Below are 20,509 nucleotides of genomic sequence, written 5' to 3' on the forward strand. Positions count from 1 at the left end.
GTACAGTAAAGATCTGGTCCGTTGTCGAGCGGCCATCAACGAAGCCGGCTTGATAACTTCCCACGAACTCATTCACTAATGGTGACAGACGACGGAATCACTTTGTATGCGGCATTAAGGATGGTGATCGCTCGAAAGTTCTCACACTCCAGTTTGTCGCCTTTCTTGTAGATGGGGCATATAACCCCTTCCTTCCACTCCTCCGGTAGCTGTTCGGTTTCCCAGATTCTGACTATCAGTTTGTGCAGGCAAGTGGCCAGCTTTTCCGGGCCCATCTTGATGAGCTCAGCTCCGATACCATCCTTACCAGCTGCTTTATTGGTCTTTAGCTGTTGAATGGCATCCTTAACTTCCCTCAAGGTGGGGCTGGTTGGCTTCCATCGTCCGCTGAACTGACGTAGTCATCTCCTCCGCTGCCTTGACTTTCACTGCCTGTACTCTCCGTGCCATTCAGATGTTCCTCGTAGTGCTGCTTCCACCTTTCGATCACCACACGTTCGTCCGTCAAGATGCTCCCATCCTTATCCCGGCACATTTCGGCTCGCGGCACGAAGCCTTTGCGGGATGCGTTGAGCTTCTGGTAGAACTTGCGTGTTTCTTGAGAATGGCACAGCTGTTCCATCTCCTCGCACTCCGCTTCTTCCAGGCGGCGTTTCTTCTCCTGAAAAAGGCGGGTCTGCTGGCTCCGCTTCCGTCTATAACGTTCCACGTTCTGCCGGGCACCTTGCTGCAGCGCGACCGCCCGCGCTGCGTCCTTCTCCTCCAGAATCTGTCTGCATTCTTCGTCGAACCAATCGTTCCGTCGACTTCGACCCATATACCCGACGTTGTTCTCCGCTGCGTCGTTAATGGCTGCTTTGACTGTATTCCAGCAGTCCTCAAGAGGGGCCCCATCGAGCTCACAACGGCAACGCTGCCTCGAGATGCTGCGCGTATGCAGTGGCGACATCAGGTTGCTTCAGTCGCTCTAGGTCGTACCGCGGCGGTCGTCGGTACCGAACATTGTTGATGACGGATAGTTTTGGGCGCAGTTTAACCATCACCAGATAGTGGTCAGAGTCGATGTTAGCGCCACGATATGTCCTGACGTCGATAATGTCGGAGAAGTGCCGTCCATCAATCAGAACGTGGTCGATTTGTGATTCTGTCTGCAGTGGTGATCTCCAGGTGTACCGATACGGGAGGCTGTGTTGGAAGTAGGTGCTGCGAATGGCCATATTCTTGGAGGCGGCGAAATCAATTAGTCATAGGCCGTTTTCGTTCGTCAGCCGGTGAGCGCTGAACTCTCCAATAGTCGGTCTAAACTCCTCCTCTTGGCCAACCTGAGCATTCAAATCTCCTATGATGATTTTGACGTCGTGGCTTGGGCAGCTGTCGTACTCACGTTTCAGCTGCGCGTAGAATGCGTCCTTATCATCATCAGTGCTTCCGGAGTGTGGGCTATGGACGTTGATTATGCTGAAGTTGAAGAACCGGCCTTTGGTCCTCAACCTGCACATTCTTTCATTGATCGGCCACCACCCGATCACGCGCCTTTGCATATCGCCCATTACTATGAAAGCTGTTCCCAGCTCGTGTGTGTTGCCGCAGCTCTGGTAGATGGTATGATTACGTCTAAACGTTCGCACCATTGATCCTTTCCAACAAACCTCCTGCAGCGCTACGATGCCGAATCCACGGTCCTTGAGCACATCGGCGAGTATGCGTGTGCTCCCGATGAAGTTGAGAGATTTGCAGTTCCACGAACCAAGTTTCCAATCGCTAGTCCCTTTTCGTCGCAGTGGTCTTCGCCGATGGTTCCGGTCCGTACTCTCTTGTTGATTGTTCGTTGCTTATGATTTTTTAAAGGCTGGCTTGCAGGGCATGACACCAAACCCCCTAAATTTCCGGAGGACCATTCCTCCTTATTTACGGTGGACCATGGTGCACAGTTTCACTTAGAGTCCCTCGCTGGCACTCGGACGATGATCAGCCGCCCCTAACATGGAGAACAGACGCTGTTGTGAGCCGATCCTGACATGGAGAACAGACGCTCAATAAGATTTGCACCTCCGGAGAGGAGCAAACCCCCCCTTCCCTGGCAGCATACGACCATAGTTTACACCGGGGTTGGTTACCCGATCTTCCCTAAGGTTGCTCGTATCCGGCCAGCACCGCGGGGAGGTAGGGATAGGAGTTGCTGGGTAAGAGGCTAAGGACCGCGAGATGGGGTCTACTTTATTCCTTCAGGTACGCGAAGTACCAATGGTACGCTTTACCCAGCATTTGCCGTGCCATGAAAACATTCTTATTTTTTATAAATTTCTAAACATTTCTTTTTACTTTTTTAAGTTTTTCAAAATAAAAGAGCATCCTACTGTAAATTTATATGTTTTGTGAGTCGAAATAATTAGATGTCTAGAAATTAATTGAATAATTTTCAATCATAACAAGTCCCATTTTCATATACAAACTTAGGTTTTGTTTTACTATAAAGTTCGAATTCACACTAAACATGATTCGCCACAATGATGTGTAGCTTGCTTCGAAATTGTTATTTAAATTAGAAACTTAATTAAGTGTATCAATTCTTACTCACTGCCTATAGCTATCAAGTTCAAATAAAAGTTATTTAATGTCACTTTCTCTGCAGCTGAAAGCAACGTTAAAGGTAACATAATTCCAAATCTCATTCATCGAGTCCTTACGCACGAGCAAACTCGTTTGCGGCTTTATTTTACCGTCGTGCAGAAACGATACGTTCCACTCATTTTTATCAAAACGTAAATCGGGCTAAAATATTAAAAGGCCTACAATGAAACAATTGGATTGTTTTTGAATTGTATCAACACATATTGAAAGTTATTAATCGGTCACTTGTGCTGCTATTGGAAGCCTCTATTTGGCCATTTTTCGTCAACATTGGTCACTATAGTTAATATTTTAGGTGGCATTGATCGCAACCAACCCTGGTATGAAAATTCTCCGATGAAATATTTACCAAAAAATGTTGGATAAGTTGTTGAACAGAAGGAAATAGTAGGAATACTCACAGGAATTTCCTGTGCAAATAAACATAATTTTCAAAAGAAATTTTTTCGTGGATTTTTCATTTAAAATCCTGCGGAAATTTCTTAAGAACATCCTCTGGGGATTTCTAAACACATACATATACGTAAAATTAGTTGGTCGAACCAATTTGATCAAAGATAATAATCGGTATCGTTTTTCCATTTCGTTTTCAGCGAAGAAAGCAAAGCCCATGGGTTCACCATCATCATCGACATGCGCGGCAACAGCAACACCGCTGCCAGCGCAAAAATGATCCTCAAAGTGCTGCAGGAGAACTTCGGCTCGGACATCATCCACCAGGCGGTGATCATCAAGCCGGACAACTTCTGGCAGAAGCAGCGTTCGTCGATCGCCAGCAGCAAGTACAAATTCGAGACCACTACCATCTCGATCCAGTCGCTGAACAAAGTGGTGGAACCCTCGCAGCTCACGTCGGACTTCGAAGGTTTCCTGCACTACGATCACAACATTTGGATCGATTTGCGGGTTGCGTTCGAGGATTTTCTGTGGCAAGCGAGCGACATCCTCGATCGGATCGACGACCTGCAGGAAGATCTGCAGCATTCGGACTTTCCCGAAGATGTGAACAGTGCCAAGCACAGCAGTGAAAATCACAACGAAATGAAGCGGAAGATTTTAAAGCTCCCGATTGAAGATCTGGACCTGCTGGGGCAGAAGCTGTTGGGCAAATTCACTTCGTATTCTAATCGAAACGACGAAAGTTGCCACTCGACGTCGTCACCATCGAAGTGTCACAATCCGGATATATCCTCCTCGCTGAATCAGGTTAGTAGAGGCAAATTGCATACTTGTTTCAAAATTTATCTTTGTGTTTGCGGGAAAACTTACTCATTTCAATGAATCATGAATGTAAACAATGTGATACAAAAGTGGCTTTTTTCAAAAGTTGGGAAGAAGCTAAACAGTGGTTCGTTGTGCTGAGGATGATTCACGATCCCCACCTCTGCTGTACAAATGCTGCGAAAATCACGATCTCCCCCTCTGTTTGGCCAGGCGTGTTTGGGAAAACGAACTTCAGGTGAAAATTATATCCGCTGAGCTGACCAACCGAAGGCAATGGGAAAACACGAAAAATTTCACTCTTGTTAATTCATTACAAGCGATGGTAATTAATTCGGATTGAAGCAGATTTTTTGTGTACCTTTTTACATTTGCGTGGTTTCTGGCGCCCAGTCGGACGTAGTGTTTCTCCAATTGGCGTGTGAGGTGAGCTGCAACAGCTGTTGGGTGGAAAAGGGAGGGGGCCGCCAGGCGCTAAAAACGCGCATTTTGAATGAGCGCACTTCGCACTCGGTTGTCTGCTATGAATGTGAATGACAACAACTATACTCTTCTCGGTGAAAATTATCTAATCAATTTTCCCGAAGCTTTTAAAACGGTAATCTCCTGGGTGGTTTCTCGGATTCCTCATCGTGCTCACTCCTCATTTAGGTAATGGACGTTGGCTTAGTTCAGTGGAACCCATAATTTGTTTGGGGCGCGATTGTTCGTTCATGGCAGAATATCACGATGTGCTCCTTTGCGAGGGGTATTGCGCATTGTTGTGGCAGTTTTTTTTTTTGTTATTATTTTTCACTCTCATCGGGTTTCGTCTTGCTGGGGCTCTGTCCGACATCGCGTATCGCCCTCTAATTGAAATTTCTGTCGAATTTAATTGTATGCCAATTAGATCGATCGGTTGTTATATGAATTACTGATTTCTTATCGCGTAACCGGCGATAATTGAATCAAATTCTTGGAAAGTATGTCATAAATTGGGCTTGTTGACAATAGACGGCATGTGAATTGATAATTAAAAGATTGAGTTTTATAATTGGGTAAACATTTCAGCGGTTGGTGAAACATTTGTCAATCGAAAATTTTGTAAATTCCAATCTGACTGTCCATATGAACTATTAGTTTGAAAAACTGTACATGTAAAATTTTTGTCCAAAAAGAGATTTTTACAGGGTACGGCAATTGAACTGCTACATTAGTTAGTAAAAATATTATAATTATTTATTATTTATTCAGACTAAGGCCGAAGTGGCCTGTGCGGTATATAAGAGTCTTCTCCTTTCGGCTCAGTCCATGGCTACACGTCGACAACTACGCAGTCTACGGAGGGTCCGCAAGTCATCTTCCACTTGGTCGATTCGCAGCCCACCATAGATGGTACGCAGCACTTTCCTTTCGAAAACTCCCAGTGCGCGTTGGTCCTCCACGAGCATCGTCCAGGTCTCGTGTCCGTAGAGAACTACAGTTTGGTACGGCGGCGAACTCTATTCGATCGGAGCGTTTTGTGGAGTCCAAATTACGTACGATTTCCTGACATGATGCGTCTCCGAATTTCTCTGCTAGTATCATTTTCGGCGGTCCTCAGTGAGCCCAAGTATACGAATTCTTCAACCACCTCGATTTCGTCACCACCGATAGAAACTCGTGGTGGGTGGCTTACATTGATCTCTCTTGAGCCTCTTCTTATCATGTACTTCGTCTTCGACGTGTTGATGACTAGTCCAATTCGTTTAGCTTCGCTTTTCAGTCTGATGTAGGCTTCCTCCATCCTCTCAAAGTTACGTGCCATGATATCAATGTCGTTGGCAAAACCAAATAACTGAACGGACTTCATGAAAATCTTACCACTCTTGTTAATCCCAGCCCTTCGTATTACTCCCTCCAAAACGATGTTGAATAGCAGACACGAAAGACCATCACCTTGCCATAACCCTCTGCGCGTTTCGAAGGGACTCGAGAATGCCCCTGAAACTCGAACTACGCACATCACCCGATCCATCGTCGCCTTGATCAACCATATCAGTTTATCCGGAAATCCGTTTTCGTGCATTAGCTGCCATAGCTGGTCCCGATCGATTGTATCATATGTGGCTTTGATGTCAATAAATAGATGATGTGTGGGCACTGTTGTATTCGCGGCATTTCTGCAATACATGACGTACGGCGAACACCTGATTTGTGGTAGAGCGTTCACCCATAAATCCCGCCTGGCACTGCCCCACAAACTCTCTTGCAATTGGTGTTAGTCGGCTGCATAAAATTTGGGAGAGTACCTTGTAGGCGGCGTTCAGCAATGTGATTGCGCGGTAGTTGCTACAATCCAGCTTATCGCCCTTTTGTAGATGGGACATCCATCCACTCCTGCGGCAGAACCTCATCCTCCTTGGTAATCACCCAGTGCAGCTCTCTAGCCAGTGCCTCACCACCGTGTTTAAACAGCTCTCCTGGTAGTTGGTCAACTGCAGGGGCTTTGTTGTTTTCAGCCGACCGATGTCCTCCTGGATTTCCTAGAGATTCGGAGCCGGAAGTCGCATGTCCTGCGCGTGTGCTCCTAGGTTCATTACCATACCGCCACCGTTGTCTGCCATATCGCCATTCAGATGCTCTTCGTAGTGCTGCCGCCACTTTTGGATCACCTCACGCTCGTTTGTAACAAGGTTCCCGTTTATGTCCTTACACTTATAGCCCTTACGTGAACGGTTCAACTTCTCATAGAACTTTCGTGCGTTATTAGCGCGGTACAGTTCTCTCCACGGTCTCGATCTTCCTACTGGCGCTTTTTCCTCCGAAAAATCGAGTTTTGTCTGTTCCGCGCCTCGTTCGCCCTCGTGCGGTGTTGCTGGAATCTCGCCCATGCTGCATTCTTCGCCGATTGTATAAAGTCGTATTATCTTCTATGTCGTTCGTAATGGTTGTTTTTAAAGGCGGCTTATTGGGCTTGCACACACCTACTGTCTCGTCCAAGGGCCTTCGTGTCAGGGCTGTTTAGAGTCCCACCGAACACCAGGACTTAGGCTTGTGCGCTTTTAGCGGCACACGGTTGCTGTGGCGGAGCCTACTTGCGGATACATGCAGCTTTTTATAGAGGTTTAACAGGGCCCACTGTCAAACCCCACCACATCCTAGGCAGGCACCACAACTCGCAGATGGCCTGGGCAGGGATCGTCAAGTCATTGGACATAGTCCCATAGGAAACTTAAGTAATCATTAGCAAGCGTGTTTGCACTATGACAGCGCTATAGTCGCGATACACGACTTTTTCAAGCACTTACAGTTACCTGGGAAATCTACTGCTGTGGTTGTTGGTGTGGTTCTGGATTCAACGACGATTTGAGGATATCCCAAAGCCATCTGACCATGTTTCTTGATCTTCTTGAATATCAACCATCTATGGACGTTTCCCTGTCTGAAAATTCTGCAGTTTTTAATGAAACCATACAGGATTCTAGTCTTCCGCAACTAATGCCTGTGATCAGCGAACTTTCGTTGCGGTCAGCTTTTTCTACTGTCAACCATTGTCGCCAGCCTTCAGCTGCCTCATGCTCGACGAGATTATCACCGGGACGCATATTTGCCGACTGCACTGAGGAAGCCCCGAATCCCCTTAACACAGTCGAGCCAATGCCGTCAGCGATCAGCAGTCGTCCCGGTCCTGTGCTTAAGGCAGGAATTAGGGGCTTCCGAACTTCCAACGACGGCAAGTACGATCAGCTTGAAATTGTTTCTACCCCTGATTGTGTTCCGAATTCTAGCACTACCACCGCACAACGGCTTCCATCGGAAATCTCCATATACTACCAAAATGTTGGCGGTATGAACGGCCTCATAGACGACTACAAGCTGGCTGTATTGGATCACAGCTACGATATTTTAGTCCTAATCGAGACGTGGCTAGACAACAGAACAGTGTCAAGTTATGTTTTTGACGAGGGTTATGAAATTTTCCGTTGCGATCGTAATTCGAGGAATAGTAGGAAAAATACTGGAGGTGGTGTCCTAATTGCAGTTAACTCGAAACTAAAGGCGAAAATGATTGAAAACGACGACTATGGCAACGTGGAACAAGTATGGGTAGCTGTTCTTACTTACCGACCGTCGAATATTTCTGGCCGCAGTATACACCCCTCCGGATCGTACTCGCGACTTGGAGCTAATTAATGCACACTGCCGCTCCTGCTCTTCGATTGCAAGCTTTGCTGCTCCTAGGGACGAAGTAATAATTTTCGGCGACTTCAACCTAGCGGGAATTTCCTGGACTCCGACTCACAGCGGCTTCTTCCGACCGGATCTCGAATGTTCTACCTTGCACGTTGGATCAATTACTCTGCTGGACGGCTATAGCATTGCTAACCTCTCCCAAATCAATGGTATAACCAATAAAAATAGTCGCTCTCTGCATCTTTGCTTCGTTAGTGGTCGTGACACAGCTCCTTTCATCAACTCGGCACCAGCGCCCCTGGTCAAAAACGTTTCTCATCATCCTGCTCTTGTAGTCACTAAAAAATATATGCCTGGATCACTTCAATCCACCGACTGCTGTATCGTACAATTTTCGGAAAGCCGACTACATCAGTATAATTGGAGTACTTTCCAGTTTGAACTGAGAAGACGTTTTACATGCCACTGACGTCAATATTGCCGCACAAACCTTATCCAATATCCTGGCGTACGTCATCGATAGACACGTTCCGAAGAAAATCGTGCGGCCCAATCGAAAAATCCCGTGGATGACGTAAGGTCTTCGTTTATTAAAGAAGAGAAAAAAAATCTGCTTTAAAACGATTGACAAAATTCCGTACTCTACCACTAAAACGCCACTATGTTCGACACAACTATGAGTACAAACGGCTGAGCCGTTTTCTTTTCAACGCTATCAAAAAGACATGTAGTGACGACTAAAAACATATCCGAAATCGTTCTGGAGCTATGTGAATGAGCAACGTAATGAAGTAGGCTTGCCATCATCGAAGACACTTAATGGGGAATGTGCTAACACACCTCAGGAGATTTGCAATCTATTTGCTACTAAATTTGCCAGCGTGTTCGAAGACGAGAGACTTTCAACCGAGTCTATCTCCGCCGCGACCAGTAATGTTCTATTGGCCAACCAGACGCTCGGCATCATCGACGTTAGCGTGGAGTCAATAACATCTGCCGCATCTAAGATCAAGACATCGTATAAACCTGGACCCGATGGTGTTCCAATTGCGTTTATCAAGAAAAACATCGCTTTGCTTCTAGAGCCGCTCCACTCGATCTTCCAGCTCTCCCTTTGTAGTGGAATTTCACCATCTTGTGGGAAATTGGCTGACATGTTTCCCGTGCACAAGAAAGGAAGCAAACGAGACATCAATAACTACCGGGGTATAACTTCGCTATGTGCTATTTCCAAGCTATTCGAGATGGTTGTCATGGAGTCGCTTAAAGCACATTGTAAGCAAATTGTAAGTGTCGATCAGCATGGTTTCACAGCAGGACGCTCAACGGCTACTAACCTGCTTTGTTTCACATCTTACGTAACTTTCGGATCTTTCGGCAGCTTTTGATAAACTCAACCACGACATTGGGATCGCAAAGCTCGATAAGTTAGGAGTTAAAGGCAGCGTTCTTAATTGGTTCCGTTCATACCTCTCGGATCGTCAACTGGTGGTTAACCTAGGCGAATTCCGATCGGCCGGCTACATCAGGTATTCCTCAAGGCACTCACTTGGGACCGTTGACATTTCTCCTGTATTTTAATGACGTTCACTACATCATCAAAACCCCACGATTATCGTTCGCGGATGACCTTAAAATATGTATACGTGTTTGCTCCATTGACGATTACTCCCTTCTCCAGGAGCAAATTCATGCCTTTTCCAACTGGTGTTCCCTCAACCGAATGGTAGTCAATCCGGCCAAATGCTCGATAATTACCTTCTCTCGAATGAAACTACAATCTCCATAATACGATTATCGAGCGAGTACACTGCGTGAAAGATTTGGGTGTTCTACTGGATTCGCAATTAACCTGTAGAAACCATCTAGCGTATGTAATTGACAAAGCATCAAGAGCTCTCGGATTTGTATTTAGAGTAACAAAGAAGTTTACGGATATCTACTGCCTAAAATCGCTATATTGTTCTCTCGTACGATCCACACTGGAGTACTGTTCAGCTGTTTGGTGTCCTAACTACAATAACGGTACCGAGCGAATCGAATCAGTCCAGCGTCGCTTCCTTCGTTTTGCTCTCAGAGGGCTACCTTGGAGGGACCCCCATCGTTTACCTGACTACGAAAGCCGTTGCCAGCTGATTGATCTACAACCCCTGCATATCCGCAGAGATGTTTGCCGAGCTTTAACCGTAGGCGACATGCTGGAAGGAAGGACGGTTTGTGAAACAATTTTGCAGGAAATAAATATAAACGTGCGACCCCGGCCTTTGCGTGATAATTCAATGCTACGACTCTCTCATCGCCGCACAGTGGTTCCCCCATAGGTCATAAATCCAAAAACATGACTTCATCGAAATTCAACAAGTTATTCCTAAACTGCTACTTTATGGTATACTATATAAGATGCAATCTCCATTTTTATAGAATTTGAGCCAATCTGTTCTGTATAAGGCTTCGAATTTAAGATAATTCAGTTAAATAAACTATGCGTGAAAATGTTGGCATACCTCAGGAAACTTATGTTTTACCTTTGAATTTCCTCTTGAAATATCCTTTGAGTAAATATTTACACTCTAATATGTCATCTACATGCTATTTCAGCTGGGACCGTCCGCAACCAAGCAAATGGTAAACGAAAAACTGTACTGTGTTTGACGAACGGATTCACAATTTTCTTCTGAATTTCATTATTATCATCCACCAATAAAATATGTTTCCCCTTCAGATGCCCTCCAGAAACATTCCCTGAGTAAATGTTTACACTATTATCTATCATCTATAGGCTATTTCACCTGCAACCATCTGCGACCAAGCAAATGATAAACAAATAATTTTTCTATGTTTCTTCGACGGAAAAACAATTTTCTTATAAATTTTGTTATCTTTATCCACCAAGAAAGAATGTTTCCCCTTCAAATCCCCTCCAGAAACATCCTGTAAGTAAATATTAACACTCTTATCTGTCATCTTAAGGCTATTTCAGCTGCGATCGTTTGCGACCAAGCAAATGGTGAACAAATAACTTTACTATGTTTCTTCGACGGAAAAACTATTTTCTTCTAAATTTTGTTATCTTTATCCTCCAAGAAAGTATGTTTCCCCTTCAAATCCCCTCCAGAAACATCCTGTGAGTAAATATTTACACTCTTATCTGTCGTCTAAAGGCTATTTCAGCTGCGACCATCTGCGACCAAGCAAATGGTAAACAAATAACTTTACTATGCTTCTTCGACGGAAACACAATTTTCTTCTAAATTTTGTTATCTTCATCCCCCAAGAACGTATGTTTCCCCTTCAAATCCCCTCCAGAAACATTACACTCTAATCTGTCATCTAAAGGCAATTTCAGCTGCCACCGTTTGCGACCAAGCAAATGGTAAACAAATATTTTTACTATGTTTCTTCGACGGAAAAACAATTTTCTTCTAAATTTTGTTATCTTTATCCTTCAAATCCCCTCCAGAAATATCCTCTAAGCAAATATTTACACTCTAATATGTCATCTAAAGGCTATTTCAGCTGCGACCGTTTGCGACCAAGCAAATGGTGAACAAACAACTTTACTATGTTTCTTCGACAGAAAAACAATTTTCTTCTAAATTTTGTTATCTTTATCCTCCAAGAAAGTATGTTTCCCATTCAAATCCCCTCTAGAAACATCATGTGAGTAAATATTTACACTCTTATCTGTCGTCTAAAGGCTATTTCAGCTGCGACCATATGCGACCAAGCAAATGGATAACAAATAACTTTACTATGTTTCTTCGACGGAAACACAATTTTTTTCTAAATTTTGTTATCTTCATCCCCCAAGAACGTATGTTTCCCCTTCAAATCCCCTCCAGAAACATCCTCTAAGAAAATATTTACACTCTAATCTGTCATCTAAAGGCTATTTCAGCTGCGACCGTTTGCGACCAAGCAAATGGTAAACAAATAACTTTACTATGTTTCTTCGACGGAAACACAATTTTCTTCTAAATTTTGTTATCTTTATCCTTCAAATCCCCTCCAGATATATCCTCTAAGCAAACATTTACACTCTAATATGTCATTTAAAGGCTATTTCAGCTGCGACCGTTTGCCACCAAGCAAATGGTGAACAAATAACTTTACTATGTTTCTTTGACCGAAACACAATTTTTTATTCAATTTTGGTATCTTCTTCATCCATTAAGAAAGTATGTTTCCCCTTCAAATCCCCTCCAGAAACATCCTCTGAGTAAATATTTACACTCCTATCTTTCATCTAAAGGCTTTGTCAGCTGCAACCGTTTACGAGAAAGCTGCGGGTAAACAAATAACAAAATTATGTTTGTTTAACAGGTATAATATTTTCTGCTCAATTTAATCGTGTACCGCTTAAATTTATTTTTGAATATCCTTTAAATGCATTCATATTTCTGGCTGCTGCCTAAATGGCAGAGACTGAAAAGCATGTTTCTCCCCGATTTCCATTCTCAGACATCTCTGAGAAGATATTTAAATTTTTAGCTGTCATTCAAGAGCTATCTGTGTGCAGATTATTAAATAGTATATCGTGGATTATGGATAATTTATGTGAAAATATATTATATTTAACTTTAAATTGATATGTTAAACCTTTTTGCCTTTCTCATATACTAAGTATATGTGCCCGGATGACCCATAGTAATAGATACCAGATGATACATGTCTGTGCATGTGTATGTGTGTGTGTATGTATGTGCGCAAAAAAACTCACTTTTTAGGCACTTATACTTCTAGACCAACATTTGGATAGGGCGTAACAGCCAATATTTATTCCTCCTGATTCTTCGTCTACATATTTAGCTATATATGTGGACAAAGAATCAGAAGGAATAAATTTTGGCGGTTACACCCTTTTCAAATGTTGATCTAGGCTTAGCGGATTTGTTCGGAACAAGTTGCATTCGACGTGGAATCATATCCTTTTGTTTTCTAATAAAAATTGGCCAGATCGCACATTGAGTCTAAAAGTGATGGCAAAAATACTATTTTTTCATATGCACTAGAAAGGCATTAACACCGCTAGGTGGATTAATCAGGTTTATTTTCGTTTACTACTTTAACAATAACAAGCATCTTCCCACCCACGCATCTTCCTCAAGAATGTAAATTAAACGTTGTTTGTTGGATTTTTGCATATAATACTGAAATCGGCTCTGTAAAGTATGATAATGACTGAGCCTACCAAATAATTAAAAAATAGGCTGTTTAACCCGAAAAATACTAAAAGTACACCATTTTACCGTATAATTTCCGTAATTTATATTTATGACCGCCCTTCTACGGGAATGGAACCACTGTGCGCCGTACTAATTATGGATCATGAAGTGCCATTCATGATTTACAACGTGTATTCAACAGAGTGGCATCAGTTTTTGATTTCCATTTGACCCGTGACAAACTTCGACGGAACTTCTATAGAGTTTTTGCTGGCCGCGGTAATCGACTGTACTTTAGCTTTAGTTTAGTATACATCATTGGGACACATGTTGTCTGTTGATGTTAAACAACATAAATAAATAAAAAATAAATAAAAATATGCTATGGCTATAGTTTAATACATATCCAAGCTTGGAGCGTCGATAAAAGCTAGTGTCGTAGCTGTAGATCGCAAGTTCTGAGCTCAAGGACGGTTTGGATGACCCAGGATATCCCAAAACGATCTAACCATATCTCTTTATCTTCTGGAATATATTTTGGGCATGGTTGACTACATTTTCAAGCTTTTAATAACGAAAAAAAGCTAGTGTCGTAGCTGTAGATCGCAAGTTCTGAGCTCAAGGACGGTTTGGATGACCCAGGATATCCCCAAACGATCTTACTATATCTCTTTATCTTCAGGAATATGTGTTGGGCATGGTTGACTACATATCCAAGTTTCTAGTGACGAAAAAACCTAGTGTCGTTATTGTAGTTCGCAAGTTCTGAGCTCAAGAACGGTTTGGATGACCCAGGTTATCCCACAACCATCTGATCATGTCTCTTGATCTTTAGGAATATGTTATGGACATGGTTGAATTCATATCCAAGCATGGAGCGAAGAAAAATCTAATGTCGTAGCTGTAGATCGCAAGTTCTGAGCTCAATGACGGTTTGGATGACCCAGGATATCCCAAAACCATCTGACCATGCCTCTTGATCTTCAAGAATATGTTATGGACATGGTTGAATACACATCCAAGCTTGGAGCGACGAAAAAAGCTAGTGTCGTAGCTGTTGATCGCAAGTTCTGAGCTCAAGGAATACACATTGAAGCTTGGAGCGACAAAAAATGATAGTGTCGTAGCAAGTTCTGAGCTCAAGGACGGTTTGGATGATCCAGGATATCCCAAAACAATCTTACCCTATCTCTTTATCTTCAGGAATATGTTTTGGGCATAGTTGACTACATATCCAAGTTTCTAGTGACGAAAAAACCTAGTGTCGTTACTGTAGATCGCAAGTTCTGAACTCAAGAACGGTTTGGATGACCCAGGTTATCCCACAACCATCTGATCATGTCTCTTGATCTTTAGGAATATATTATGGACATGGTTAAATACATATCCAAGCTTGGAGCGAAGAAAAAGCTTATGTCGTAGCTGTAGATCGCAAGTTCTGAATTTAAGGACGGTTTGGATGACCCAGGATATCCCAAAACCATCTGACCATGTCTCTTGGTCTTCAGGAATATGTTATGGACATGGTTGAATATACATTCAAGCTTAGAGCGACGAAAAATGATAGTGTCGTAGCTGTAGATCGCAAGTTCTGAGCTCCAGGACGGTTTGGATGACCCAAGATATCCCAAAGCGATGTAACCATATATCTTTATCTTCTGGATAATATTTTGAGCATGGTTGATTACATATCCAAGCTAGTGTCGTAGTTGTAGATCGCAAGTTCTGAACTCAAGGCCGGTTTGGATGACCCAAGATATCCCAAAACCATCTGAACATAATTTTCAGGAATATGTTATGGACATGGTTGAATACATGTCTAAGCTTGGAGCGACGAAAAAACGTTGCTGTAGATCGCAAGTTTTGAACTCAAGGATAGTTTGGATGATCTACCACATCCCAAAAAAATATTTTACAACTTGTATTGTCATTTCTCCATTATTAATCACGAAAACAAATGGTAGCTATCAAATTTACTGGGTAATACCGCTTAGAAAAAAATGGGCCTGAAAAGGTTTAAGATCATATAACTTTGACAATGTTATTTTATTATGTCATGATAAAACTTGTCAATAAGCTCAAATTGAGGGTGACTCATATTGCCCCTACTGCCCCTATTGAAGCTCTTACCTTACTTCCTTTTGGTTTTTACGCAAAGAAGTCAAAAATAACAATGATTGTGCACAATATCTTATATCTAGGCGTTTTTTTAGAATTCGTCGGAAATATTTTTAGCATAAATAACCATTGAAATCCCTGTCCATGGATAAGGGGCTTGACGTTGATATTTCAAGTGTCTTAAAAAGATTTTTATTTTGTTTTTATTTTTGTTGTTTAATAGAGTGCTTTTTCAAACAAAGGTTAAGTTCAACACTAAATTAAAAAATTAAGATATTTTTCCATTTTTTTATATCTCCTTCACCTTCTATTTTAATGGTAATGGTTTGAAAATAAGCTCCGTAGAGAAATTTTTATCACATCTTACTTAAATAAGGTCAACAGTTATACCAAACACTTGAGGTACCATGCCTCCAAGTTAACTAATGGTTAGTGTCGCACGATCTAACAACAACTGCCTATTGGTAAATTTGGAGGTGCCGGCAGGGCTCAGTAGGGGTCTAACTAACATAACTCTACTACTAACAAGACCCTGAAACAAACGCTTATCCAAATAGCATACATCTATTTATACTTGTAGTAGTAGCTAACAATAATTCATTTTGTACCCGTATATAGCTGAAGTAGAATTTTAGTAGTGAAAAGTAGAATTTGTAGATTTACTAATTTGGCATTGGAGATAGTGAATGTATCTATTATATCTTCTCGATAATCTTTATATTTTAGTCTCTCTAGCTGCATGGATCAACGCAAAAAAACTGTTTCTCTCTTCCTTCTATTAGGTTAGTTAGAAAAATTAGCGGATATATAGGGGACATGACTTAGTGTTTCTCGTATTAAGACAAATTCGCTGACCTTTACCTTATAATAAAATAAATGACCGATAGTAAAATAAATGACTGAAATTTAATGATATCAAATAATTAATAAAAAACGAAAATAAATACATGACCATCGGTGGACAGAAAGACAAGAGACAGAGTTCTGTTTAGAATATTTAATTGAGACCATTGCACTCACAAGATAGAGAATAACTAGTACCACTATTATTGCTACAAGACTAATAACTTGACCACTTACGGAAATGAGGATAGACCATATGATGCGTTCATCCACTATTATATTGAATATTGTATACCCTGAATCTGAATAACTGAATTTTAGACCTCATTATTTTAATAAATAATAAAGGTTTGAATATTAGAAAAGGGAATAGAACTTGGCCAAAAAAGCAATTACGGAACAACTGGACAGAAATTTTGTATAATGATCACTATTAGACTACTGAAACTTTAACATATGACATTACTGTGACTGATAGGATACAATTAACTCGACGACGTATTGACAAACATCCGATACTCAACCGTGTTAAAATAAGGGAAGCTCTTCAATGTGTCCATTTATTACAATAGTACTTAAATTAATCTATTTTGAAACTACTCTACCAGAATGATATCATTACATCTTTATTCGAAATTGTTACTTGGAAATGGCAACAGTGCCACCCGTTGTCAACATAGACTACTATTAGGTATTGAATGTCGGCTCCAAGTAACTAATAATTAAATTTACATGTTAACTACTTATTCAGAAAACATCTATGTACATGTTGAGCTTCCATTATTTGTTCGGTTTATAATTGACAGACTGTAGATAGAAAGAATAATGTATCGGTATGATCACAATACAAACCCAGGCCGCAGTGACCTAGTGAGCAACATAGCTTGAGTCGTCTGCTAGTATTGTGTATCACATGGAGAGCCCAGCCGAGATACCAGTCTATTAAGACTACAACTGGTCAACTCTCGAAAAAAAAAAAAAAAAAATAACCATTGAAATCATTAACATTAAACGTATTTTCGGTTTGTTGTTTTAAAACATTGCGCATTTAGGGGTTAACCCATTACAAGTCTCGAACTCTGGTGGTGCGTTCCGGACGTAACTATGTCCAGAACACTTTATTGGGCATAGTAATACATTATAAGCACTCCATTGTATTGCGCAATATGCGTTGTAACTTATGCTTCTATAAATACCTTCAATTACCTTTAAATTACTGTGAATAATAGAAGAACAAGTAAAAATAAACATATTCGCACTGGCGAAAACAATTCCAGAAATAATACACCATCGGTTACGTACGCAACTATCAATTACCATTTTCGTTTTGACTACCGATCGAGGCAAAAGTGCAAGTGAATCAATTTGCCCGAAGAATGGGCGCAATCGTGTAGCCGTGTAATGTATGCACAATTAGGGTGCGGCATATGCCAAAATAAGTACTACTACTTTTATTTATTTATGCTACGACTTTTTATTGGATACATTTTTGATTCAATAAATCCCTGATTAATTCAGCTAGCGGTAATGGTGGCTTTTTCAATAATTATAACAAAGTATTAATAGAAAACAATGCAACTGGACTCCCCGCTGAATGTTTCATTCAAATCGGTTGAAGATAAAGTTCCTAACAGAAATGAGTGAGAGTTTTTTGCGCACACACGCATAACACATACACACATACATCACATAAAGTTCTTCGGGCCTCCTATAGAAATTTTGTTTTTGAAGCGAAAATCTCATAGCCATGTACAGTGTACGAGAAATGTCAATTTATGGGTATTCAAATGCATGTAGGTTGATGGTAATTTTGAATTACCAAACATTAATTTATTTATTTTGTCAATCTCTTCTTGAAAAGGGTTTTAATTAGAAAACGGCCTCCAACATCTTTGCTCAAGATAAATGTTTTACTCATCAGCGCTATTTATTTCTATCCATTGCACCAACAATGAAAATCAAATGCCTTTATCAATGAACATCAATCCTTCCTCAACCGTTAATGTTTCCTATTTTTAAACAATTTATGTTTTAATGATGTGAAATCGACAAAAAGTAAGTTACGAGTATTGGAGGTTTCGAAAATAGAAGAAGTATCGCCCTAACGCATACCGCTATGGGCTATTATTTCATTATTATCATTAGTTGCTTTTTGTTTTTTTTTTCTTCTGTTCAACACACGTGGGATTTGGACCGACACTATTTTGATTTCGTAACCGAAATGCGTTTTCACTTACTAATGTGAGTTTATTGATTCATTTCCAGGTTCTCCAGCAGCTCGAAACGGTTCGGAATGCTCAACAGCAACTTCTCAGTATGTGGCAGCACCGAAAGACAACACTGGATCAGTGTTTCCAGTTGAGGCTGTTCGAGCAGGACTGCGAGAAGATGTTCGATTGGATCCTGCATAACCGAGATGTGTTCCAGGAGACGTACGTTGTGATCGGTCACAACTACACGATGGCCAAGAAAATCTTGGATGATCATCAGCGGTTTACCGTCACGTCTCGGAATGTTTCCTCGAACATTAATCGGATACTGAACGTGGCGGGGAATCTGATCGACAGCAACCATTATGCCGCCCAGCATATCCGCACGCTAGCGACACGGTTGGATAAAACATGCAAGGATTTCGTCACGACGCTGGAGGAGCGTTCGGCGGTACTTTCACTATCGGTAGTGTTCCACCACAAGGCGGAACAGTATACGGATAGCGTGACCAGCTGGGCAGCGGCCTGTGAAGCGACCATCCCAACGCCCACGAATGTGGAGAGTTTGGAAACGGCTATCCGGACGCATCAGTCGCTGTACGAAGCAATGTGCCAGGCCTACACGGAAGTGCATTCCACCAGCAAAAAGCTGCTCTATCAGTTGGACCATCTGGTCCAGGTATGCAATCAGCCGCCGGCTGTCAATACGAGGAAGAATGTAAGTATTAAACTGGAAGGATGTGGGTATGGGACTGGGGTGAAATTTTTGCCTATATTGACTTTACTGATAATACTTCCCTAATTGCAGGATAACAATCACTTCAACGGTGGCAATCCGGCGGCTGACTATAGTGAAGGTGCCTCCCACGTGCTGGCAGTAATCCACCAAATACTCGGTCATCATCGAGCCCTGGAAAGTAAATGGCACGCCGGCAAACTGCGGCTGCATCAGAAGCTTGCTCTCCGTCTGTTCCAGGAGGATGTAAAGCAGGTGCTCGACTGGCTGCAAAATCACGGTGATGTGTTTCTGCGAAAAAATCGTGGCATCGGAAAGAGCTTGCAGAAGGCCCGAATATACCAAACTAGTCACGAGCATTTCGAGAATGTTGCGCAGAATACCTACAGAAACGCGGAAAAATTGCTGGCGGCTGCTGAAGAACTGGCTCGTTCCGGTGAAGTGGCTCCGCAGGAGATTTTCTCCGTGGTAAGGGAGTTGGAAACCAATGTGGCATCGTTTGCGGAACGAGTGGAACAGAGGCGAAGACGGTTGGACCTAGCAGTTTTGTTTTACACCAACGAGAAGGAAATCGCTGTCTGGTCGGAGCAGTTACACACCGAAATGGCAAACGAAGAATCAATGGAACTAGCGAATGAAACTCTGGAAGGAACTGAGCGATTACTGGAGCAATGCAAGGGGCAAGAGGAAAACACTCTGAAAACCTGTATTCAAGCTATTGCTCAAGGAGAAGCATTGCTGCAAGAACTAAGAACCATCGAAGAGGAGGACTCATCTGGATCTCTCACGGCAGTACAGAATGCACTGGAACGAATACAGAAAAACCGCCTCGAACTGGAAAATCTGTGGCAAGCGAGGAAAATGAAATTTGACATGTATCTGCGGTTGAGAATATTCGAACGGGATGCCCTGGAAGTCAGTTCTCAGCTGGAAATGTGGGCCGAAGAGTTGCAGCATACTGATGTGTCACGGGATTTCCAGAAAACGGAGCAGGTTCTTCATCTTCACAACGAATCGGTAAGCCAGATGCAGACAACCACTTACCAGATGATCAACACCGGTCAGGAACTGATGCAGCTATTTGAATCGTCCGGGGTATTGATAATGGCTGATCCACATACAACCGCTCAAACCAGGGTGCAATATCTGTTGGAATTTTTGCATGATCGAGAACAGGATTTGGAGGATTTAGCCGAAGCTAAGCGAATAAAGCTGGAACAATCGATGCAGCTTTGTCACTTTCAGAACGACGCAAACCAAGTGATATCGTGGATTCGTAATGGGGAAGCAATGCTGATGGCCAATTTTTCCATTCCCAATAGCTATCAGGAAGCGGAGCAGCTCCGGAAGGAACATGACCAGTTCCAGGTGAGTTTTGTTGTGTTTACATTGGAAGTGTATCTATAAAAGGGCTACCCCAATTGGCATAT

General features: G+C 42.2%; 1 protein-coding gene across 5 annotated transcripts in view; it reads left to right on the forward strand.

The window, feature by feature from the left end:
- Nucleotides 1-20,509, forward strand: part of LOC134211528 (triple functional domain protein) — a 359,415-nt gene that overhangs the window by 94,958 nt on the left and 243,948 nt on the right. For all 5 annotated transcript variants that reach the window (XM_062688453.1, XM_062688455.1, XM_062688456.1 and 2 more), the window contains exons 3-5: nt 3,225-3,837; nt 18,399-19,061; nt 19,152-20,447. In XM_062688453.1, coding sequence (XP_062544437.1) covers nt 3,225-3,837; nt 18,399-19,061; nt 19,152-20,447 — 2,572 coding nt within the window. The remainder of the gene's footprint in view (nt 1-3,224; nt 3,838-18,398; nt 19,062-19,151; nt 20,448-20,509) is intronic.

The sequence above is a fragment of the Armigeres subalbatus genome, chromosome 2 (assembly GCF_024139115.2).
Source record: "Armigeres subalbatus isolate Guangzhou_Male chromosome 2, GZ_Asu_2, whole genome shotgun sequence".
Lineage (NCBI taxonomy): Eukaryota > Metazoa > Arthropoda > Insecta > Diptera > Culicidae > Armigeres > Armigeres subalbatus.